This window comes from Pteropus medius, unplaced genomic scaffold, assembly GCF_902729225.1.
Source record: "Pteropus medius unplaced genomic scaffold, Ma_sr-lr_union100, whole genome shotgun sequence".
NCBI classification, from domain to species: domain Eukaryota; kingdom Metazoa; phylum Chordata; class Mammalia; order Chiroptera; family Pteropodidae; genus Pteropus; species Pteropus medius.
In genome coordinates, this window is record NW_024349803.1 from 6,147,588 (window position 1) to 6,173,292 (window position 25,705).

A 25,705-nucleotide genomic window follows, 5' to 3' on the forward strand; every position below is an offset into this window, starting at 1 on the left:
TTTGGACTCATTTTATATATAATGTCATCCAGAACTCTTTAGATAGAAGGTTTGAGAATTACAGTACTAGGGAGAACAAGTTTTGCATTTCTGTACATCTTTTATTTTATCAGAAGAGACATAACATCTTTCTTTAGCACTTTTCAATTTATTATATACTTTTATTATTTCAGTCCAACCTAAATTGTGTGTGATTTCAACCTAAATCTTCATTGGGACTATTTTTCTCCCATTCTTCTTTTCTTTTTCCTTTTCCTTAAGTGGAAACTCTTCTTGATTTGTCAACCTATATAATATTATTACGTCTTTTTTTTTTTTTTTTTTTTAATTCAGAAACCCTGTTTTCCAGCCCTTTCATTTAATGTATTACTTTTTAAAACCAGTGCAAATGTATTCATTTCTTAACTCTATCACTTTATATCTGACTAGGCCAAATGTCTGCTAAGTGGAGTGCAAAGAGCCAAATGTCACACACTTGCTTTATGAACACAAGCTCTAAGACACTTAATTGACTGACCTCTGTGAGCTTTTGAAATTTTAAAATGAGTTATAATACTAATCTTCGGACTAGAAAGTAACAACTCTGTGCCTATTCTAGAATCCATATTACTAGCTGTAAACATAACAGTTGCAGCAAGTGCTTTATGTGTATCCCACCACATTTTTCCTCTCTGGAAAATGAATGGTTCTTTTAAATTATTTATCTTTTGTTAGGCTGAATGTGGATAGATTTATAAACCAGACCCTGATGAATCTGATTCATATCTAACAGTCTATTTTTTTTTAAAAAGGGTGATTGCGATAAAACTTATGGATCAGAATTTGTCTATAGTGATCACGCCAAGGAACTTATTGTAGGTGAGATTTTTGTGAGAGTGTATAACGAAGTCCCTACTTTCCAGCTAGAGGTAAGTGCTCTACTTTTAGTTTCGTCTGGTGCTTTTGCTCATTTGTCACTGAAAGCTATTGGTTTATTCACACTGTGTACATCAAAGTAATACCTGTTCTTTCTTTACCAAATGCTTTATACTAGCCTGGGTTTTTGATGGAGTGACCATTGATAACTTATAAGCCTCTTTATTTTGAATGTTGAAGAGTTAAATTTTCTGGATTCATGAATAAGAATTTATTTCTTGCCCAGCTTTTCCTCATGTTATGAATAATGCTGCTTCACTGTGTCATTTATGTGTGCCTTCAATTTACTAGTCTCTAATGGAAGTAAAAGGCCATTTATATGCTCAGCTCCCTCATGCCAAATATCAGATCACCAGTCAGAAGTTCTTCTCTGGCCAATTATTAGATGAAAATAAGAAAATGCAGTAGAGATACAAAGATTTTTAGATGATTGTGATCATACCAGCTCATCTCTTGTGGTGATCTCTAGTCACTTCCAGGAGCAAATGAGGAGCTTCTTTTTCTTCTTAGTGCTTGGGGCTCATGTACAAATTTTTTTGTTGTAGGTTTTTTTGGAGGGCATGATTGATTTATAAGGAAAGAAGAAGTGGAGCTTTGTTTTAGAGTTTGCTCTTGGAAAGCAAGGGATTTATTAAACTTTAATGTATATTATTTATCACAGAATAATATATATAAATAGCTGTTAGCAGAATTAGTTCAGTGATTTGTGAAGTTTCTTTGAAAACTGTCCTTTGAATTTATATTCTAAATATATATATAATCTTTAAATATAAAAATATAACCAAATTATAGACATTATATGTCATACTATCAATTACTTTTATTGGTAAAGGAAAGAGATACTCTAATCTCAGCTGTTAAACTAAAGTACTGATGGGAGTATTCAGATCACTTATGTATTGGGACCAAAAATGTTGAGAAACTCTTTATAATGCAACTGGGTTTTGTCCCCTGCCCTTTGATCCATAGATATATTCATGCGCGTGTATAATTTAATCACTTTCATAGCTTGAAGTTTTTTGTTTTGTTATTTTGCCGTGGAGTCTTTGTTACAGATTATTTGTATTAAAATATTTTCCCACTCAATTTAGGTTCCAAAAGCGTTTGCTGCAAGTCTCTTGGATTACATAGGCTCCCAGGCCCAGTACCTCCACACATTCATGGCTATTACACATGCTGCAAAAGTAGAGTCAGAGCAACACGGAGACCGCTTGCCAAGAGTGGAAATGGCTTTGGAGGCTCTGAGAAATGTCATAAAATATAATCCAGGTGTGTGACTATACCCTTGATCAATAAGACACTCACAATGGAAGGGCCCTAAAAATTCCAGTTCTGTTTTATCAGAGAAACCCAGGGAAAACTACTTGGTTATAATGCTATACTTGGTAGAACATTAAGAAGAAATGACCCCACAATATTTTTTACCTATAAATAGTAGGCTGGAAAGAGAGGTCAAGGCACCATGTTTATAAGAGTCTCAGTGAGTTGAAAAGGCAGAATAACTTCATAGTGTAAAATTTTAAATTGATGACATAAGTTGATGTACTCAGTATAAGTGCTTAAATTAGATTTATTTATTAGGTGATCTAATTTTTGCCTCTGGTCCCTAACACAATGCCATGTGCATATGGGCACTCATAATTTTGAAAAACTGCCTGAAGTTTTTGGTGTATAAAATTTGAAATAATAAAAAGGTGAGAATTTTCATTCTTAAACATCTTTAAGAGGATATTTTCAAAAACATCATCACTCTTGCCTGACTAGGGAGATAGATGAGTGAAAATCTGAATACTTTTAATTCTAGCTTTGATAACAAATATAGAATATAAAACCTAAAACGATATCAATTCAATTTGTTATTTTTAATACCGTGTTTCAGGTACTTTTTTGCTTTTTTCCATATATACTTTGGTACGATTAAAATTCTGTCCTTTTGCTTATTGCCAACAAATTATTCAAATAAAACAACAGTAATTAAATGTTAGGAAAAAATAGTCATTCCCAAGGTATACACTGATACATTATTAAATGCCATATTATAAAATATGAAGAAAATTTCACTTTTTATTGTTTGGAGTCAGCAAAGTAGAACATTATTGGTCATGTATTAGGTACAAAGAAATTGCAGCAAAGCAGGCTGTTGATTTGGAACTTATAAAAACTGAGAAAGGGCTTGCATAGAAATTTTATTTTGGTAGCATCTATAAAGTTCATGTGTCAGAATCCCATACTCACTTGTAATTTAGAAGGATGGTTTATGTGTCATTGATAAATTTGTAATAATTCTTAACTGTTAAGAAGTGGTTTGAAAATGAACTTAACAGCAACCTATTTATAGAATAATTTCAGATTTTTTAAAATGAGAGATCATAGTGAATTATTGGGCCCCCAAAGCTTATAAATTACACTGTTTTACTACCATATAACAAAAGGAAAAATATACTGAACAAAACCTTAATGTTAAATGTTTTTGTTTTATTAAATGAAATGGTAGTAAATATATAAGACTGGGGTATGAGGTGGGTAGGAATGAAATACCATTTAATTTTAGATATTGTGACAAGAAACCCTTTAATGTGCATATCAGTTCTTTGTTCGTAATGTAGTCCTCAAGTGGCAGGGTTCTAAGTTAGTCTTAATTAAAAGCCAAATGATGTCACATACTCCCAAAATATAATTAGGCTGAGAGGGGTAGCTCTAAGGTCTAGAAATAAAGAGTAAAATTACCACCTTACCCCTTTTATTTTTGAATTGTATTTGGATTGTGTATTTGATAAATTTCTTGTTTTTAATCTGAGGCTAGGGGATGAAAATGAAAACAAAATAAATGCAAGAAACTGAAATGGCTTATTTTTGCCTTTTAAGATTTACTGCCACTCACCTCATGTCACAAATGTTGAGAAAACGTTATCAGAGACTTAACAATGGACAGTAAACAGTGTGTATTGGTTTTCCGAAGGTTTGTAATTTAAACATCTTTTGGACATAAAATATATTTATTTTTATTTCCTAGGCTCTGAAAGTGAATGTATTGGGCACTTTAAATTAATATTTTCTCTTCTGCGAGTCCATGGAGCTGGTCAGGTGCAGCAATTGGCTTTGGAGGTAAAAGAACGTTGTACTAAAGCATGTATTAAAGCCTTTCCTACTATTACTATATATGGTTTGAGCTTTGATTAATCACCATCTGAAGCCGATTGGAAGTTTACATGTGGTTTTTTTCATTTTGTCTATTAACCCAGGTGAATATGTTTTTTTAAATTCGAATGAATTATGCTCATTTTCAAGAGCTAATGTTACACAGTGTTGTTCAAGATCATTTCCTCTGTGATCTTTGTCTGTCATGCATTAGAACTTGGGATGCATTGTATATCGTCAATGTGTGGTATGGATTAAGAAATGGGCTAAGAATAAAAAGAAAACAAAAAAACAAGTAAACAAAGGGCTTTACTACGGAAGCTTGGAAACCACAGATCAGTAAGAAAGAGAGTTACGGTTTCCCCGATCTCAGTGTCCCTACAGAGAGACCTTTGAGACCAGGGCACTCTGCTGGCTACACAGAGTTTGCGTTCCAGAGGAAGGACCTTACCCCTTCTGCCTCTGTTGCTCTCCCTTCTTATGTGATTTTTTTCATTTTGTCTAGTACAAAAGCAACCTTTTCAGTGAGGATTACAGATAGAAAACTGGAATATTATTCTGTTTACAGGAGCTATCTAGGGAAGCCAGCTTCCCAGAACCTCTAGGCCTTAGAGATTCTAGAGAAATTGGAGGCCCCTCCTTCAGGAGAGTGAAGGTTTCATGGGAAGCTGTTTCGGTAGAGCCTTTTTCTCTGGGAGAAGCAGAAAGTTCCTGGTCACGGGGATCCTTGTCCAGGCAACCCAGAGCGAGCTCCCAGGACCAATTTTAGATGATCTTGTTCAGTGTAACACAATTTAAAGAACACCAAATTCAACCCTACAGTAGCAGGTTAATGAATGGTTTATGAATGATTTGTCTAACATATCCTTAGATTACATTTTGGTTTCAAAGAGGTTTTTAATAATAAAAGTTAAATTGGTCAAAATACTTAAGCGTGTTCTTTTAATCAAAAAGCATGCTTCTCTAATTCTTTTGAGTACCTTGTAACTTTTTAAATATTATTAAATCTAGAATAGATTGAGATTCTGACAATGTGGTTCAAGTAAAGTGACATCGATGTTTAGATGTATACTATAAAAGTTAGACTTAAGAGGCCATCCTCTTTGAAAAAAAGAATGCCTATTTCTTTATAATGCAGAGATAGACTCAGTCTGTTGCGCTGGGCCTTGAAGACATTTGCTTTCTCCCTCTAAAAACAAAAAGTCCCAGTAGTGAGGATCATTATCTTCCTAACTATCCCCCTCCCCAAATCTATAGCTGGAAAACACTACTGTCTATACCATAGTTCTGGAGCATGTAGGATTGAAGGTTTCTTATAAGACTCAATATTGTGAATTCGTGCTAAAATATTTGTTAGATCATTATATTTAATTCTTAGCTCTAAATAATAGGAAACTAATGTACATAATATATATATAACCGTTAACATTTTTTATTCTCAAAAGATCAAATAATAAAGCCAACCTTTTAAAATGAAACTCTTCTCTAAAAATTAAATATTCTGTTTTCAAAGCATTTTTCTCACTTTAGTGAAGCCTCTAATTTATTTAGGTCTGACTAATTTGACTCAATTTAATTTAGGTTTGAAATTATTTCCAAAACTTTTAATATCCTATTAATTAACTTTCAGGTTGTGAATATAGTGACATCTAACCAAGACTGTGTCAACAATATTGCTGAATCATTGGTTTTGTCCAACTTATTGGCTCTTCTGCATTCATTGCCATCAAGTATGTATATTCACAAATGGAATTTTGGAAACCACAGCACAGCCAGTTCATAGAGGGGAGCAGTTATAGATGAAACAAAACCTCTGATATAATGTTATCCATGTTTAGTTGTGGAATATTTTAAGTGGTATTCTTTTTATTAGATTCGTCTTCCTCATTATGTTTTACATAAATTACTAAAATTATTTTTCATGTTCCATATCAAAAGTTGAAAGTTGGAGGTGAGAGAGGTCCAAAAGCAAAGGAAAAGAACCAAGGATTCACTAATATTCTATGATTTGTAAAAAAAAAAAAAAAAAAAAATTAGACGATAGGAAACAATGCTTAAGATGAAAATTTCCCTGTATTCAGCTTGTAGTTCAATTCTGCATTATTTGTCCTTTACTGATTTGATGCTGATAGAGACTATTGCCACCAAGATGAGGTCAGTTTAAAAAAAAAAATACCAACCTGATTTCTTGAGTACAGCCTGCACTAAGAGTATTGTTGCTCCTTAGGAATTGTCTTTCGAAGGTTTATTCTCCTGCATGTTAATTTAGCCCACTACAGCTAACAAGCCTTTGTTATTGTTTTAGTCTCAGCCTAATACTTGGTAGCCTCTACCCTCTTTGCTGACTCTTTACCTCTTTGGTCACCTGTCTGTCATTGCCATTTGAGTCTAGAAGAATAAAGTCCAATAGCCTAGTATACTCGATGACAAGGAATGGGAGGGGCACAGACTGTGTCCAGAAGGATGCCGTTATGTCTTAGATTGGAACTGTGTCTTGCAATTATTACTTCCTGCTCATTTCTCTAAGATAATAGCACCAGATAAAAATCTTAGATACCTTATCAGGGTGTCCTCAGGTGTTGGGAGGTGAGAAGATTTTGCTTATCCAGTGAACAAAGTTGTAGGAAGACAGCATAGCATATGGACTTTGGAGTCAAACGGACCTCTATGTAAAACTCAGCTATATCACTTATTGGATGTGAAACCATGGACTGGTTAAACTGAGCCTCAACTTCCTCATTTATAACAAGGCAATAATAATGTCTGTCTCACAGGTTATTGTGAAGATTTAAGTATCATACCCTGTTTAGCATACCTAATTGCCTGGCACAGAGTTGATGCCCAGTAAATGTAAGCTTACCGATGGTGCACTCCTTGAAATGTCTTTTCCTCTGCAGGTCGTCAGCTTGTTCTGGAAACTCTTTATGCTTTGACATCAAGTACAAAAATAATCAAAGAAGCAATGGCAAAAGGTAATGTATGGAGTACTTTCTCATCTAGTCATGCTCAATAATGATAAGGTTTATTTGAGCTGCTTCGTATAATCTGTAAACTAGAAAAATTCTTTGGAAGGCTTCCAGTTTTAAAAAAATTAATTGCATTGAGTTGAAATAAGGTTGAAAATGAAGTCCATTGATTAGAAAAGTTATATTCTTTATGTATAGTGTAAACACTAATTCTTTTTTCTTTCATAGGAGCTTTGATTTATTTACTAGATATGTTCTGCAATTCAACACATCCACAAGTTCGAGCCCAAACAGCGGAACTTTTTGCTAAAATGACAGCAGACAAACTAATAGGTCCAAAGGTGAGCACAAAATAGTTTTTTAGAAAGAAATTAATTATTAAAGCTGTTACTTTGATTTGATTTCATGCAGTTTACCAAAGTCCGAGAAGGTAAGGATAAGGAAATGATGTGAAGTGAAAGTTGGAAGATTGACATACCCGAAATTATTCCTATCTGTTACTAGTTTGAAAAAAATTATCGTCAGGGAAGCCTGCACTAGAATTGAGAAGTTTTAAGAGAATATTTGGACAATGGTGATAAATTGTTCATCTCTCTTGAAGAAAAATCAAAAGTATATTAGGTTATGACCGAGGATAGGTTAGGTTAGATTTTTCACACTGTGAGGATTGGCCTGTGGAAGTAGCTAGTGAAGGAGATGGCAGTCTATGTCCTTATAACTCCACATCTGTACTGGTAAGGATACACCACCCTTGGGAAGTAAGACCATACAGGCACTTGAGTATAATGGCACCTCTGCCTCCCTACTCTGCAGGGAGAGTTTTCATTCAGAATCTAGAGATGACCAAGTAATCTCTAGAACTATGGTCCAGATTGTAGAGCAGGAACCTGTGGAATCAATACTGCCAAATAAAATTCCATCCAGACACAGCTGTAATCAAAGTCCTCTTCTGTTTTTAACACAGTTTCACAAGGAAGAGTGTTCACTGAGGCATGTCTCTGCCAACCCACCAAGCAGCAGAGACATGTTGGGGTACCATGACATAAAGGCTTCTGAGCCCCTACTTTGAGAGTCCAATTTTATATCAGTAAAATAAACTGGATTCAGCTTTTTATTTATTTATTATTTTGCTTGATCTCTTGATCAAGGTATTAAGAATCTATCACAAGACCTGAAGTTGTGCTTTGGGAATAAGATTAACAGTCTCTGGTCAGCAGGGTTGATGAGATGATGGAGATTACCTTTGGATGCCTATAGAAAGGGCCCATAAAAGTATGAATATTGATATTTAATATTGTTTTCTTAAAGCTAGAGTTGGGTAGCACATAATTATACTATCTAATACATGTTTTAAATAATGTTTTAGGTGTTTAAAATAAATATATACTAGAAATGACTGAGCTCTTCAGTAATTTTTTGACCTTTGAAGTACATGAGAGACAAATTTTATGAAGGTTAATATATTTACACCCAAATTTTCTGTATAGGACAAATACAAGTATTAACTCCTTAATTGAATGATTCTAGACTTGGGGTCAGTAAACTTTTTTTTGTTTTTGGTAAACTTGTTTTTGTTTTAACTTTATTGAGATATAATTGATGTACCACACAGTTCACACATGTGATGTGTATACTTCAGTGATTTTATTATATTTTTAGATTGGACAGCCACAATCAGTTTTTTGTTTTGTTTTGTTTTTTTAATTTTTTATAAAAGTTTATTTGAGCCACACTGATGGGGAGCAAATCTCAAATGGTCCCCACAGTCAGTTTAAGAATGTTTTCATCAACCCAGGAAAAAAATTCATTCCTTTTAGCAGTCACTCCCCACTCCTCCTCCCCCAGCACCTGGTAACCACTAACCTACTTTCCGTCTCCATCTGGCTATCCTGGGCATTTCATATAATGGGAATCATACAGTGTGTGGTCTTTTGTGACTGTTTTCTGTCACTTAACATAATATTTTTAAGATTAACCATTTTGTAGCAAGTATCTGTACTTCGTTCCTTTTTGTTGCCAAATAATATTCCATTATATAGATATACTACATTTTGTTTTTCCACTTATCAAGTTGATAGACATGTGGATTTATTCAAATTTGGCTATTTTACATTGTGTTTCTATGAACATTCATGTACAAGTTTTTGTGTGGATATGTATTTTTATATTTCTGAGAGTAGAATTTCTGAATCATATAGTGATACTGTTTTAAACCTTTCGAGGAATTGTCAGACTATTTTCCAAAGTGGCTGTACCATTTTACATTCCCACCAGCAGTGTGTGAGTGTTCTAATTTCTCCACTTTTTGTTATATATCTTTTTTGATTACAGCCATCCTAGGGTGTGAAAGTGGTATATCATCATTTTGATTTACATTTCCCTGGCGGCTAATGATGAGTATGTTTTATGTGCTATTGGCTATTTGTACATCTGTTTTAGAAAAATGTCTACAGTTTTTTGTCCACTTTTTAATTGGATTATTTGTCATTTTACTATTGAGTTGTAATTGTTGTTTATATAGTCTAGATAACCAGTCCCTTATCAGATACGTGATTTGCAAATATTTTCTCTCATTCTATGGATGTCTTTCCACTTTTTTGATGGTGTCTCTTGAAGCATACGAGTTTTAAATTTTGACAAAGTAACAATCTGTCTTTTTTTATTGTTGTTCTTGTAGCTTGTGCTTTTCATGTCATATCTAAGAAACATTGCCTAGTCGAAGGTTATAAAGATCTATACCTATGTTTTCTCCTAAGAATTTTAGCTCTTGTATTTATGTCTTAGATCCATTTGAATTATTTTTTTCACATGGTGTGAGGTAGGGGTGAGACTGGTAAACTTTTTCTATAAAGGGCCATATAGTAAATATTTTGTCTTCTGTGGGTCCTATGATCACTGTCACAAGTATTCAGCTCTGGAAGGCAGCTATAGATAATAACTGTATGAATGGATGTGGCTGTGTTCTAATAAAACTTTATAAACAAAAGTAGGCAGCAGGCCAGATTTGGCCCCTAGTTTTCTAACCCCTATTCTAGTATAGCTGAGTAAACAGAACATAACTCTGAAGGCTTATGGTCAAAGGATTTGCATTATGTAAAAAAAATTTTTTCTTAATGTTTATTAAAGTAAGTGATCACTTACTATTTGAATTCTGTCATGACCAAGAAAAGAGACATACTTCCTATTTTATAGATGCTTTCTATCATGTAACTGACATTGCTTCCTTTAGTTCATTGGCTGCTAGGAAGTTCACAGCTAAATTTGTAGTATATCACTAGTAATTATACAGAGCTTTGTGTGCTGACTTCACATTAGTCTCATTTATTCAAGTAAATTTTGGGGGCTCTGTTATATGCCAGGGGCTGAGAATACAAGCAATGAACAAGACATCTGGGCCAGGGAAGGTTTCTATAAGACAAGATTTAAGCACAGACTTGAATAACATGAAGGAGCAAGAACGCTGTGAAGACACAAAGGAAAAAAACCCTATCTTCCCAACCTTTATTTTCACTTTGTACTTATGCGTCACACTAATTTTTAGTTTGTGTGTATTTGAGTTTTGGATGTATTTTTTTAAGCTGCCTTTTAAATGCTTTTTGGAAAAAGGCACAGTATAATATAAAACATAGTCCAGCAAAATAAATGCACTAAAAAATACTTGTAGGATACAAAGGTAGCATGAGAAAAATTTGTTTGCAAGGGTGAGGGGTCTGGGGGAGAGTTGAGAGGGACAGGCCAGCCTAGGGCACTCTGGAAAGACAATAGCATGTGCAAAGCATGACCTAGCAGAGTGTTCTGGGAAGTTTACACACCACTGAATTTCTTAAAGTTTCTTAAACTCGAGGCAGAGAAAATGGGAATGAAACTGAATAAGTAAGTAGGAGGTAGTCTTAGTGATCCTTATTAACATTTTTATTGCATAAACCAAGGTTTATCTATTCTTCCACTCCAGAACTTTTGGGTAATAGTTATGGTGCATATCAGCCATAACACAGATTATAGCAATTTTTTATATTACTGAAATGTAAGGCAAATCAAATATTGAGATGTTTCCAATAGGTATTTTTTTGCTTTTTCAAACCCTTCATATAGGTTCGACTTACATTAATGAAATTTCTGCCAAGTGTTTTCATGGATGCCATGAGAGACAACCCTGAAGCTGCTGTACATATTTTTGAAGGAACTCATGAAAATCCTGAGTTAATTTGGAATGATAGTTCCAGAGATAAAGTGTCCATAACAGTTAGAGAAATGATGCTAGAGTAAGTAAAGACACCTGTAATAACTTGTGGCCTTCAGGTAAGATCACCTGGAAGGGCAAATGTTTCCTACTTTGTCTCACCTCTCTAAGACTTATTTAAAGGTTAATGAAAGTGTATTTTGTGACTGAACTTTGATGTGATCCCCTCTTTTTCCCCCAAGGCACTTTAAAAATCAGCGTGACAACCCTGATGTAAACTGGAAGGTAAATATACTTTTATTCAGAGAAAAGACTTTAACATTTCAGTTTTTTTGTTGTTATTTTTTAAAATTCCTGCTGAGTCATTTTAATGTCAACATGATAGATACTTTGTCATTGAGACGCTAAAGATCTTCCCGTGGAAAATAGGTTTTAAACATAAAAGTAGGAATACTCACTTTTAAAGTAACTAATCGAAGCAACTTTTCTGAATTTTATTGAGACAATAAAACTTGTAATAATTACAGTTTGATTATATTAATAACTAAGTACTAGTTAATTTCATAAACATGTCTTTGCATTTCTTGCTTAATTTACAGCTAGTGATGATTTAAGTGACTTGACTATTATGGTTCTGTCTCTTTTAAGTTGCCTGAAGATTTTACTGTGGTGTTTGGAGAAGCAGAGGGTGAACTTGCTGTTGGAGGAGTTTTCTTACGAATCTTTATTGCACAGCCAACTTGGGTTCTAAGAAAACCTAGAGAATTTCTTATTGCACTACTAGAAAAATTAACTGAGCTCCTGGAGAAGAACAATCCTCATGTGAGTTTCAGCAAAACAATTTGAAAACTATTTGAAAATAGTTTCCTAAATACACTGATAGTATTTCTGTTAAAACGCCATCCTCATTGACTACACATTTAGAATTGGCTACCTCTTCCAATATAGCACCCATATTTAAATTCAAATATGCCCACTCATCTTTTTTTTGACATGTTCAGAAGTCAAACTCGTTAGTAAAATGGTTATTTCTGAATCACAGTTGAGAAGATACTATTTCTAACAATTATAGAAGCTCAAAAAGAAGGTTTCTGCCATTTCATTTCAATGATTTTAATTTTAAGGAGAAACCTAAATTTTCAGTGTCGAAATCTAGATAGAAGTATGTTCTGCTAGGGCCTGTTCTTCACTCAGCTCTACATATATGGCAGGGATGATCCTAGTTATAGAAATTGACGGGAGAGTAGTAACCACACCAAGAAAGCTGGAGTGAGAAAGTAGCCTTCATCTTGGTTTGGTGAGTTAGAAACCTGATAGTATATGAGGTTTTGTTATTTGAACTTTTAGATTGAAAATAATTGAGATATATGATCGTTGAATTAAACAAGCTGTCTATAGAGAGGTTATTAAGAGCCCGAGCTGTCTTGTTAGATGGTCCTGAATCCCAGTACCAGCTCCACTACTGACTAGTTCTGTGACCTTGGCAATACCTCATGACTCTGCCTCAGTTGCCTCATTTTTCAATGATCACAGAACCTGCCCCTGAGTTTTGATATGGCACATGTCAAGTACTTAGAAATTATTTATTACTATTATTTAGCAAAACTTTGAAAAATATTAGTGTGGAAATATTTACTTATTTCTCTTTCCATAGTCACATTTTCTCTTCACTAGGATTTTCACTACATATAGTTTGTTTAAATAATGAGATCTTCAAAGTAGAAACCTGGAAAGGGAAAAACATTACATTTCCCTTCTATATCACTTTTTTGGGGCACATCCCAATTTCTCTGTTCATTTAAGGTACATTATGTTATGAATATATATGTCTGCATATAATGGTGTAAGTTATAGGTCTTTGCAATCTATTATGCCCAATGGTAAGTGCTTTATGGTGGCCAGAAATGTTAAATAGTAGGATTTTTAAAAGACCTTGGGAAAACATTTCAGTAGTTCTGCATTCTCCTGAATCATTGATATTCTCTGATTCTGATATTTCTGTAACATTATCTAAACATTTCTAGTAATATCTTTTGAGACATGGTCTCTTAAACCTAAACAGAAATGACATATGACCTTGCCCAGTGAAAGGCTGCTTAGATTAAGATACCACATTCTTAAAGTCCTTTGAATGCATGTCTTTTATCAAGATGGGGAAGTTTGCTCTTGCAGGATTTGTGAATCAGTTTCTATGTGTCACAACTTATATTTGTGAATACCTAGTTTTGAACACCAAATAATTGCCTAGGACGTTTAAGACTTTGTTCATATTTATAGTTTGTTTGTTTTACACCTTCCAGGGAGAAACTCTGGAAACTTTGACGATGGCCACAGTATGTCTCTTCAGTGCACAGCCTCAGCTGGCTGATCAGGTGCCACCTTTGGGCCATCTTCCCAAAGTTATCCAGGCGATGAATCACAGGAATAATGCCATCCCTAAGAGTGCCATTCGGGTTATCCATGCCCTGTCCGAAAACGAGGTATCGATGAATCCATTTAATTGATTATAGCTCTGTATATGTGCTCCCTCTTCTTGACTAATGTACATTGCAGCATAAATCCCTTTCCTACTGTGTGCCTTTCTGCATATGAACCACATGGTACTGTAACAATTTTAAACCAGTTTAAATGATATAATTAATAGAAGACTGAATTTGATTCAGTCATTATTAAATTTGAATCGAATTTAAGTTTTTATATATTTTATTATGGTATTTACTATGCTATATAAAATATTGCTACTCTACATGTAACTTTCTTTTTGGGATACCTAGCTGTGTGTTCGAGCTATGGCGTCTTTAGAGACCATTGGTCCACTGATGAATGGAATGAAAAAGCGACCAGATACTGTTGGTCTAGCCTGCGAGGCAATTAATCGAATGTTTCAGAAGGAGCAGAGTGAATTAGTAGCACAAGTAAGTGACTTTCTAGAGTCAGCACTATTTTAGGAAAGCAAATATACCAACAAATGGATTTCCACTTACTTAGCACAACTTGGTTTTCCTGACTTAGGTTTGGCAGAGAGATAACTTGTGAGTTTGTGCATATGTTATTTTATATTTGGTAACACACATATAGGCATAGGTGTAGATATACAGAGAGAGAAAGGTGGGGTAGCTGCCAAAAATCTTAGCAATGTCAAAGTGCTTTTGTGATATTTAAGTTTTAATTTTGCTTACTAGGTAAACAAAATTGTGGGTACCAATATAGAATAGACAAACACTGAAAGAACAAGAAACATACAATAAATTTAAAACCCATTATGACAGTGATCTTTCTGAAATACAACTACTAAATATAATTGGGCCACTCTTTGTCTTAAAAATCCTTCAGTGGTTTCTCATTACCTGAACCAAGGTCCTGCATCTTTATTATCTATCTCTCTTATTCTCCTAGTCCCTTTTCCTCTCAAATCTCCTCTCTCTACCCAACCCCATCCCTCATTTAGGCAAGTTAAATGTACTGGATACATCTCAAGGAAATAATTGGATGCTCTGACCTTCAAAGCTACTATTGGTGTTGAGGGTTTGTTATATTGGAAAGAACATGAGCTAGTTCTACCACTTGAAGGCTTCCGTTGTCTCAGGCATGATAACCATACGGCGCTCAGATTACTCATCCATAAAATAAAATTGTAACTACCTCACAGATTATGAGACTCATATCTGTAAAAAGGTACACTCACTGAATGTTAACTGCTTACCCTTCTCTTTGAGTTTCAGAGTAGGCACTGAAAATTGTGTGATACCAGAGTAGTATTTAACTTTTGTTAGGCTGATAGGAAATGTTATGGTGAATGCAAATGTTTTAAGAAAATGTGAAGAAAAAATAGAGATACTTCAAATGTTGGTGCCCTTTAGTATAGCGTCATTAGACTGTTGCCCAGTATAGTGGCTAAAAGCTCAGATTTTCCACTTTGTAGATCTAGATCTAGACTCATTTACTATATTAAGTTACTGTCTAGCTCTGTAACTGTCAACGTTTCATCCTCCAAGCACTGATTTTTCCATCAGTAATACTAATTGTGCCTACATCATTAGGTGTTGAGAAGATCAAATAAAATAGTGTATAGCATTTAGAACAATTGATGGCATGGAATAAAATCTTATTAAATGAGAATGTCATTATCATTAGATACGAAAAGAATATCTGCATCTGACATTAAAAGAAAGCACTGTCCTCTTCCAGGCATGGTCTTGTGGGTGAAATTATTTCTTCAGTGGATGGTTTATGCTTTTTTCAACATGTGTATATATATAGTTAATATTGTCTTCTAGGCCCTGAAAGCAGATTTGGTCCCGTACCTCTTAAAATTACTTGAAGGCATTGGCCTTGAAAATTTGGACAGCCCAGCCGCCACTAAGGCCCAGATTGTTAAAGCTCTCAAGGCAATGACTCGAAGCCTGCAGCATGGAGAACAGGTGAGTCTGTACAGAGCTGACTTTGATCTGTGGATTACAACAAGATATTCTCAAAGCAAAGGGTCTTAGGCATGGGCAATCTATGCACCTCTGCTTAGCTTCCACTTACAGGTATGGTTCTGTTGGCTGTAACTGGAGCAGATCACAAGATCAAGGATGGACTAGCATAGCTGCCTCGTAACCAGTGAAAAAACACAAAGCATATATTCAGATAGTCACCGAGAAAGATTCTTTTTCTGGATAGTGATAACGTGTTGTACATTTCAGGAAGAAAAATGCCAAAATTCTTCAGCATTGAAGAATATTGAGCATTCGGGGCTGGTTAAAATTAACTTTCAGTTCTAGGAGTTGTTGGGTAGCAGTAACCACATTCATTAACCAGCCCACTCATACTGCCATTTTAAAAGATACAGAACGTCATTTTAGTTTCAACTCCTTTCTTTAGTGACACTTATAAAGTGCTGGTTTCCTTTTCTGTGTGACTTACATGTTAATGTGTTTCAGCTGTATGATATACTGATTTCAAGCCAGTTTAATAATTTAATTTTCCTCTTTGGTTTCATTAATTGTGTTGCTTCTGGGAAGTTCCACATTCAGGTTGCTAGATAGCCCTATCTACTAATACTTTCTTTTTTAATTGAGATGAAATTTACATAACAAAATTAGTCATTTTAAAGTAAACAAATAATTAGTGTGTGGTGCAATAACAGTGTTGTGTAACCATCACCTTCATCTAGTTCTCAAAGGAAACTGTATACCCATTAAGCAGCTACTGCCCAGTTCCCTCCCCCAGCTTCCGGCAGCTGCCGCTCTGCTTGTTGTGAATTCCATTTCGGATATTCCATATAACCAGAATCATGCAATATGTGACTTTGTGTTTGGCTCCTGTCACTTAGCATGTTTTCAAGGTTCATTCATGTTGTAGCATGTATCAGTGCTTCATTCTTTTCTAAGGCTGAATAATATTCCATTGTATGTGTATGCCACAATTTATCCATTCATCTGTTAATGGATATTGGGTTGCTTTTACTTACTAATGTTTTTTTATAGGTTTAAATTGACTTAAAGCTTTCCTTTAGTGAATCTACTCACTGCGTTTTTGTGTTCCAAGAAACATTTTTTATGTTTCGTTATGTTTGTCTGTTGCATCAGTGTCATCATTTAAAGTGATTTTAAAGAAGAAACAGCATATGTAGTGCAGTCATTAACTATAGGTTTATGTAAAGTATTTTGGAGTTTTTTGCCTATAGGCGTTCTGAATGCCAAGTAAAGCCACTCACTCCTGTGCACCACATACAGACAGTTGTCTTCCCATTTGACTTGCCTCAGGATTCCTGTTGGTGAAATTAGCAAAGTAACCCAAGGGGAAGATAGAAGTATGATAGTTCGCAAAATAGGAACTCCTCTACTACCTTCACAACCAATCACTTACACTGTCACGTCTTTCCAAGATTGAACAAGGAGTCTCTTGGACTCACATGACCCCAGGTAGATCCCTACATAAATACTTACCACTAAATTTTCTGACGCTGTCTCCCCTACTACACTGTAAGCACCTGAGAGAAAGACAGTCTTTCTCATCTTTGTGTCCACCTAGTGTGCCACATTGGAGGTGCTCAACAAATATTTGATGTGACTATTGATATGCAAGATATTCTCTAAATTGGAATTTCCTAAACTTTAAAGTCTGTGTCACACAGAAATATGTCTTTCATCTTAGTCCAGTACATATTTACACACACATCTTATACTCATTTGTATGTATGTGTGTGTGTGTGTGTGTGTGTGTGTGTGTGTGTGTGTGTGTGTATGTCAGAACAGTATCCATTTTACATATGATACTCTAAAGCTTTCTATATTAACCTGTTTTATTTTCTCAGGCGTGTTGATCACAACCCTCTTAATTGATTACATAAACTTCTAACAGGTCACAACCCACAAGTTGAAAGATTGCTATAAGTTTTAACGTGAATTTGCAGGATCTTCTCACCATACCCCTCCTTTGGGAATACTTCACAAGCCCACCCCACACTCTTAGGCAGTTGTTACTATCACAAGAAGATCTTCCTGCCCGAATTACATACAAGTCAGTCAATTGTAGGTTCAAATGACAGAGTCCAAGTTTAGCGGGAAGACTAATTTAGGGACTCTTGTGTGTCTGGTTTGATAAAGTGTACCTGGTATAGGGTGTGTGATGAATGCTAGGTCTTACTCCATCTTTGGATCTTTCCTCAGCTGGCCTTCTTCCTTTTGTCTTGGAAGTTTGCTTTAGTTCCATCTTCCAGCATCTAGTCCTTAATTTATTTATGCTCAAGAGTTTGCTTTACTTCCCTAGGTGAATGAAATCCTGTCTCGTTCTTCAGTCTGGAGTGCCTTCAAAGATCAGAAACATGATTTGTTTATTTCTGACTCACAAACAGCAGGATACCTCACAGGTAAACCACATCTAATTGGTTACTCTAAGACATGTGGCAGAAGCCACTTGGACCTCTTTTTGTCCTGACTAGACTGAAAAAAGCATTTAGGTTTTCCTCGGCTTCTACCTACCTCATGCTGGAGGTGCCATGGACGTGGAGTAGACCTGGTTTTAGCCCTGGACAGCATGTGAACTGCTGTTGTGTTGAATGTGTGCTGAATGAAACGTGGGCTCTGCTCAGTATTGATCCAGTTAATTAACAGTGTCATAGATTGTATTTGGAGCATGACTGTGTTAAAATGTTTATCTTGAACATGTAAAAATTGTGGAGAACTACCTACTCAGAAATAATAGCATCAGAAACATGATAATATCATTCCATTTCCATCAGAATAATAGGTTGAAGTTCCAAATATGTATTCTCCTATGTGAAATATTTTTCTTCTAAGTTCCCAGTGATTAATCTGGAATTTTGCTAAATATTTAGGGATTGTCCTCTCAGGGGAGGAAATATGTGCTTAGGGATCAAAAAATAATACAATTTTGAAGCTCAGGACATTTGTCTGTTTGACACACTAATTGCATAACAGTTTTAGAAAACTTGTTTTCATGTTGGCTTATTTGACTCAGCATTCTGTTGTTATTTGCTAAAAATGAAATAGTCTCTGGTAGAAAAGTTTTCTGTTGAAATGAAACTTAGGAATATGAGGTGGTTCTTGCTGTCTGCCTGACCTTTGAACAACACTGACTTGAACTGTACGGGGTGGAGCCACTTATATGTGAATTTTTTCAGTTGACCCACGCAGTTCTAACCCATGTTGTTCAAGGGTCAACTCTAAGGTTGAGAATCTGCATATGAGGAGGGCCAACTAGTTGTGTGCAGAATTTCAACTATGTGAGAGGTCAGTGCCTTCCCCCTTTCCCCCGCCGTTGTTTCAGGTGCCGACTGTATATTAAAAAATGTCAGCCCCACATCCTCCTCTGACCAGAGGTGATGTAGGTAAATTGAGAGAAAAAAATTATCACCCAGTGTTTCTCATACCAGTGTAATTGTCTTATTAATCCTGAGTGCTAGTATAGAAGTTTATAAATCTAGAAGACAAAATCATAAATATTAAAAATGAGGACTTTGCTTGGTTTTCATTTTAAACTCAGTTGTGACACTATTGTCTTTTCCTTCACTATGATCACTGTAATATTAATTCACTAAAATTTCTAATCAGAGTCCTAAAATTTAAAAACGTGGTACTTTGGCTGCTGGTCGGTCACATGTGTACATTAAGAGCAGAGTACCACAGACTTCCCCTCTAAGTTTTCTGTCCCATGTGATTACTATGGAGAGAAATACCTAGAATATGGTCTTAATCTCTTCTATATCTCAATTTCAAATTGGGGTAAAGCTGTAGCTTCTAAGTAGGATTATGTTCTTACAGGCACATTAAAAACTTTGCCTCTTTAGACTATTTTTCCACAAGTTTATGTAATACCACATTTTCGTGGCATTACATTTATTACTTTGTATGCAAGGATGTTATGATTGGAAAATCTGCCTTATTTTTTCTAGTGTAGAGTAAACTTATTTAAAATCTGGTCCTGAAGAATAGTAAGACGTAGACTATAAGTTTCCCTACAGGAAGGCTTCTTCTAAATTTTTTTTTGTTTTTCATTGTATTTAGCATTCATTGACTTGACTTGATGGAATAAAAGATTGCAGGTGGTCCTTGACTTACTAACGGGTTCTGGGCCAAAAGGTCTGTGGGTAGAATACAAAAGAGAGAGGGATTTATCTTCAGAGACCTAGACTTCCTTTACAAATCATTTTAGTCCTCACCTCCATCTGTATTCCTTAAAAACTATGGAAAAAGTACAGAGAATAAAGGTTCCTGTCTGTGCCTTTCTTTTTACTGGATCCCTGGGGTGGGTTTTGAGATGAGGTGTGAGAAGCAACTGTGATGAGTTGTAGGGGGTGGAAGAGGGTTGGAGAGAAATAAGGCTGGTGTTTACAAATTATTCCAAGTCTTTGGTCTGGCCCAAAGGGCAGCAAGTCTCATATAAAGCCAGTCAAGTGTAAGATGGTATAAATCTAAGCCTGGAAAGAGCCTGATGTTACTGTGGCCTCTGTGAAAGCCATGGCTGAAGCCAGTGGGCATGTCAGCATGGGACGATCTGGACCATCTCTGAGATGTGCCAACCCAAATTTGTCCAGTTCTTGCACATCATCAATCTAAGATGTTCTTTTGTTGAGATGTTAGTTGTTTGAGAAGATTTCCCCGTCAGCTCTGGCCTATCCTGTTTGAAAGGACTAAATAACTGAAGAGTACTGCCAGTTGAATTGATGTGTAATTGCTTGGGTTGCCAGATGTTTTTTTGTTATATGTGTTTGAGCTTCTTTCATATATTATTGTGTGTCATGTGTTTGATAAAAGGGGCGAGTACTTCTAATAATGGTAAAATCACATTGTGTGGAACTCCATGGAATGTAAACAATATTGTGCAGAATTGGAATTTTAAATTTACCCCTCCCTACCTTCAATCTTGAGAAGATTCATATTGTACCCAGCCCCTCTGTAATCAGTTTGCAAATGAAATAAGGTACTGTGAGAACACACATCACCAGGCCTTTCTTCTAACTCATACCTTTCGGTGAGTTTGACAGTTAAGTGGATTTTGTTTAGGAAATGGAGAATAATAACGAAAGTTAATTATTTCAAAACAAGATGAGAAGGACCAAACCTACACTTATGATTTTCTCACTGGCTGCTGAGCAAACGTCACTCAGTCATGTTCAGAATTTGGTGTAAAAATGAAAAATGTCCTAGATAGGATTACTCAGTGTTGATAAATTGAGATGAGACCGCCTCAGATGAGGCTGGCTTTCTAGCCTGGCATATTATTTAGTTTTATGATGAGTGCTCATCTAAGAGTGCCTCATTGTGATTTTACCTGTGATGCAGATAATCTGTGGTTGTTTGTCTGGGGTCCTGGGTTAGCCATCTGTTAGGTTCTAGAAGTGCTTGGCGCTGACAAGTTCAGATAACTTTGAACATGTAAAATAATTTCATCAATGAAAATTCTCAAATGATGTCACCTAGAAAATCAAAGAAAGAAGAAACAGGAAAAGGAAGAGAACAGGCTAAAGTGAAGATGCTTTCAGGAGCTAGAGTTCGAGATGAAAAACGTTATAGATATTTAATTAGAGGCATATGGAATAGCTAACCTGGTTTCCTAAGCATTACAGGGACAGAGGGTTCAGTTCTTGAGCCTCTCCTCAAACCAGTCCGTTAGTCCTTTGCAAAGTTGGGTTTTATTACCTTTTGCTTTTCTTTTTACTCCTATTTATAAGACCAGTCAATGTGAATGATGTTAGGAGAGGTTCCCTGAGGTCAGTGTCAGTTTATTATAGGACATTGGCTCCCAAGGCAGAGCTTCCCGTTTTTTTCACCACCCCCGCTTCCCCTACCGCTGAGAATTTCTTGCTCATTTTCACCAAAGCCCATGTTCCTTTCACTACTCCATCATGGCAGCCAATTTCATTTTGTATTCTTTGTTAATTTTCCATCTTTTCTCATTCCTTCTAAGCCTGCCTTGCCCATTGCTGCCACATGCCTCATTTCTGGTGACCCCTACTCTTTCTTCCCACCTTTCTCTGGAGAACACAGCTATTCCCTCCCATCCTGATGACCAGACTGTACCTTTTGGCCTCTAGAAACCAGACATGCCCTCAAGGAGAGACCAGAGGTATGTGGGAGAGAACACCTCAGACTTCATTCACAGAAATATCAAGGAATTGACTTTTCTTTCCTAAAGAGCTAGGATATTCTAGATAATCCTTTGAGGCCCATTATTTCACAGTCTAGATTTTAGCCTAGAAGTTCTCAAACATTTTCATGTCATAGTGCCCTTAATAGCTTAGTCATTTTTTTTCGTGTACCTCTAGACAAAAAAAAAAATACCTACTAGTTAAGTTTTTTAAGTAGTTATGTCCAAACAACTTGAAAGTTGTTTGTATGGTGTCCAGCAGATGTCTCTGTGTTTCTCAAATTAAAAATAACCACAGTGTGCCTGTGAGCTGCCTCCGCACATAGTTTGAGAATTGCAGCCTTAGTAGATTTTCTGTTTGTGGCATTCATGATTTGGTCTCATAGCCTACATGTTTGATGTGAACCAGGTTGAGCCCACAATCAGAAGTGCTCAGGAACTATACCGATCTGGAGTGTGTGGGAGTTCATTCCTAAGGGTTACATCTGATGAGATTTTCTGCTTGATAGTTTTCTAGTAATCTTGCTGCTGCCTAAGGTTCAAAGAGTGACAGGTTGTTGGGAGATGATGTAAGAGTGTGGTGCTATAGCTCTGAACCACCTTGTCAGAGGGGCTATGTTGACCCATGGTCTTTTTCCCTGAGCAGTCTATGGAAGGCCTGTGTCCTGATTGGTGGAAGGCAGGGGTTGATAGGTGCAGGCTTTAAAAAGGGAAAATCTTTTTCTAAGTTATATGAGTTCAATGTTTCAGAGTGCCTGGGTGCACTCTTGTGTGGCGTGTTACAGCTCATGCAGGCTGAGTTGTCTATCTCCTGCCATATAACTACACGCTAGATGCACAGTGCTCAGCAATATAAGCCATTTCATATCCTCGATACAAATGCTTTGTAAGGTGAAAAACAAGATGATCTGAATTGTGCCCCATTTGTCCTACATTAGTTCCTGCTCTGCTGATTGCACTTCCTCACAACTTCCCTTGCTGCTTATATTTCTTTTTTCCCCTCAGGTGTCTCTCCTTCCCTTCTAACTGGCAGCAGCCCCCTTCACCTCAGGAGCGGGCTTTAGATCCGCTCTGCCAGGCAGCTTGCTAACTTCTGTGTAGCTCTCTGAAGCAGGTAGAGAACCATTTTGCTAAATGCATGCTGCTTCCACTGCCTTTTTAGTCCTAACCCTTCAATGTTCCTTAGCTGTTTGCCTTGTTTCCTACGACTTCAGTTAAAAGTATTGATCACTATGCAGTATTATGATGTAGTGTCTCCTGCAAGTACTCTGTATAGTTTGTGCAGTGATTCTGAGATGTAATTAAATGTCTCTGTAATATTTAAGATAAACTAGAGTGGCTAAAGCCATTATATGCTCATAGGACACATCTTGACAAATGCTGGCATATAAGCATTTTCATGCAATAGAGACTTTCAGAATCGAAAAAGACATATAAAACTAAAATATAGAGACCTGTCCTGTAGCATTCTTGTTTTGACCTATGACATGTCCAGAGCCTTACTTTTTTTCTGAGACCTTGGTGTAGCAACTCTTGTTCATTTGGTATTACTTGTTAAAATAGCATTTTTTTTTTTGCACCAAATGAAAATAGGTTAATTTGATGGATAGAAGTGTTTTCGTTGGGAATTTCAGCAGGTATGACTTTTGGATGGGCTGACCGAGTATAGAGTGTCTTTCTTCTGTTCCCATTTTTTTTTTTTTTTAATTTGACATAACTATCCTTTCATGCCCAGGATTTTTTGAAAGATTGAACTTCCAGATGTGAGAAGGGAAATTTTTTCCATATATCCACAGTAGTGTTACTGTCCAGCATAAATATTGAAATCATTTTTAACTTTGTCATATGGTAAAGGCAAACCATGAAAATGGTGCTCTGTAGGTGTTTGTTAAGATTTGCTTGTACAATTTAGATAATTTAATAGATTGTCAGTTTCTTATGACGGGGTACTTAATAAGGCTCTGACATTTTTATAAAGGTCAGTGTTTTCACATGACTCTGCTTTCTAGAAGGTGCATGTTTTCCTTTCTCTCTTGCAGGACCTGGAGTTGCTGGCTACCTTACCACAGGGACATCCTCGTCTGTCATGTCTAATCTGCCGCCTCCTGTAGACCATGAGGCAGGCGACGTTGGCTATCAGACTTGAAACATTTGTGAGAGACAATAAATGCTGAAAGGCCAGTCAGTGCCCAGTCCACATTCCTCCAGCTGATACGTTGAAGCAAACTCTTACTGCCTTTCTCCTGATTTCATGACAGTGTTATTCCTTTTTCTATAAATATATTTTTGTTTAGGAAAAAAGTCACCGACTCTAATTATATCACGTTACAAGAAAGCACTCTGTGGATCAACCTAAGTGGGTACACAAGAATTTTTTTTCTTGATGTATGTAAGCACATTTTGTTCCTTTATATCTGTTTACAAGACTGTGAATCAAAAAGATAAAACTTCCTTCCTAGTTTTTATAATGTTTTTTCGAATTAGCGTGACTGTGAGGTTGAACTACAGTCTACAGAAACTGGGCTAAGTCATTTGTCCCTGGAAAAGGGTATTTCCCTCTACCGCATCGGGCCCCTGGCTGTCTTCTTCCCACCATCCAACACCATTAGGTTTTGTCTTTTCCTGCATTTGTTCACTGGTATCCTTCTCCTCAATCATTAACCTTCTGAGAGCTCACAGTACAAATCAGTATGTGTAACTGGCTTTACCAAATTGAATGGGAAAGGAGCTTGTGCAAAAAAATTTAAAAATGGATGTCAAGATGTTATGTTAAGAGATTAGTGTAATTGTGAAATGTTCTATACATTATCAAATATATAAAGCTTTCTATATTGAATGTACATTATACAGATCATTCATACGTGTACATAAAATTTTAAAAATAAAGGGAATTGACTGCTTTGTTAATGAGATACATTTGTTTTAGTTTAATTTTTTTCTCTTTGAAGACTCATATCTTATTTCTAAGACAGATTTATTAGTGGTAGTAAACATAGGTTTTACCTCATGTTCACAGCTCTTCATACAGTCAGCCACACTGACTTATCTAGTTGTTCCTAACTCCCTTCGTGAATATTTTGGCCACTTCTAAATTTCCAGAAACAGATAGCATCTCATTTATTTTCCATACCACATTCAGGAATGGGTCAGGCTGTTAATAATGTATGTGACATTTATTACAGTATTTTTAAGGGGAGAGAGATTTAAAAAGAGGATATTTCAAATGACAAAAATCTCAGCACATAGGTCTTCTAGTGTGATCACAAACTACAAGAAAACATATAAGAACCATATTAAAACTTAAAGAATGAAGAAATACCCAAACATCCCAAGTTGCTTTTGAAAGCAAGAACCAAGTTGATGTGTAGGAAGAGCTAGAATGGAGACTTATTCCTATCATAAATTGCTAATTCAGAATTTTCCATCAGATTTATCAAGATGATGGAGTAATATACCCATGTAAGTATTTTAATACATAACTAAGATTTTAGTTTTTAGACAATACTTTGTCATAAAAATATGTTCACTAGAAGAGATTATAACAGCTAACTTGGGAGTTGGCGTTTGAGAAAGCATAAATTAATGTCACAATATATTTTCTTTAAATACTAAGAGAACATAAGTATTGTGAATATTTGTCATATTTAAAGGCCCATTTAAATTAATCTACAATCATTAATGTATGAATACCAATAGCTAATCTTTATTGGACATTTACTGTGTGCCAAGCATCATATAAAGTGTCATACATGCATAACCTCATTTAATCCTCAGAGCAAACCTATGGACTTGCTAATAATATAATTCTAGCTTCCAGATAAACGACACTAGGCTCACAGAGGCACAGCAACTTACTAAAAGTCATATAATTAGTAACAGTAAGAAATCAAAACTACTTTTACTTGACACC

General features: G+C 35.8%; 1 protein-coding gene across 4 annotated transcripts in view; it reads left to right on the forward strand.

Moving 5' to 3' along the window:
• The window catches only part of DNAJC13 (DnaJ heat shock protein family (Hsp40) member C13), a 108,165-nt gene extending 83,467 nt beyond the window's left edge, over window positions 1-24,698 (forward strand). For all 4 annotated transcript variants that reach the window (XM_039837143.1, XM_039837144.1, XM_039837141.1 and 1 more), the window contains 14 exons: window positions 792-908; window positions 2,007-2,184; window positions 3,929-4,020; window positions 5,684-5,783; window positions 6,951-7,025; window positions 7,248-7,360; window positions 11,112-11,281; window positions 11,442-11,484; window positions 11,848-12,021; window positions 13,500-13,679; window positions 13,974-14,114; window positions 15,477-15,620; window positions 17,956-18,055; window positions 23,835-24,698. In XM_039837143.1, the coding sequence (XP_039693077.1) occupies window positions 792-908; window positions 2,007-2,184; window positions 3,929-4,020; window positions 5,684-5,783; window positions 6,951-7,025; window positions 7,248-7,360; window positions 11,112-11,281; window positions 11,442-11,484; window positions 11,848-12,021; window positions 13,500-13,679; window positions 13,974-14,114; window positions 15,477-15,620; window positions 17,956-18,055; window positions 23,835-23,941 (1,734 nt within the window). In that variant the 3' untranslated portion in view covers window positions 23,942-24,698. The remainder of the gene's footprint in view (window positions 1-791; window positions 909-2,006; window positions 2,185-3,928; window positions 4,021-5,683; window positions 5,784-6,950; window positions 7,026-7,247; window positions 7,361-11,111; window positions 11,282-11,441; window positions 11,485-11,847; window positions 12,022-13,499; window positions 13,680-13,973; window positions 14,115-15,476; window positions 15,621-17,955; window positions 18,056-23,834) is intronic.
• Window positions 24,699-25,705: the final 1,007 nt, after the last annotated feature.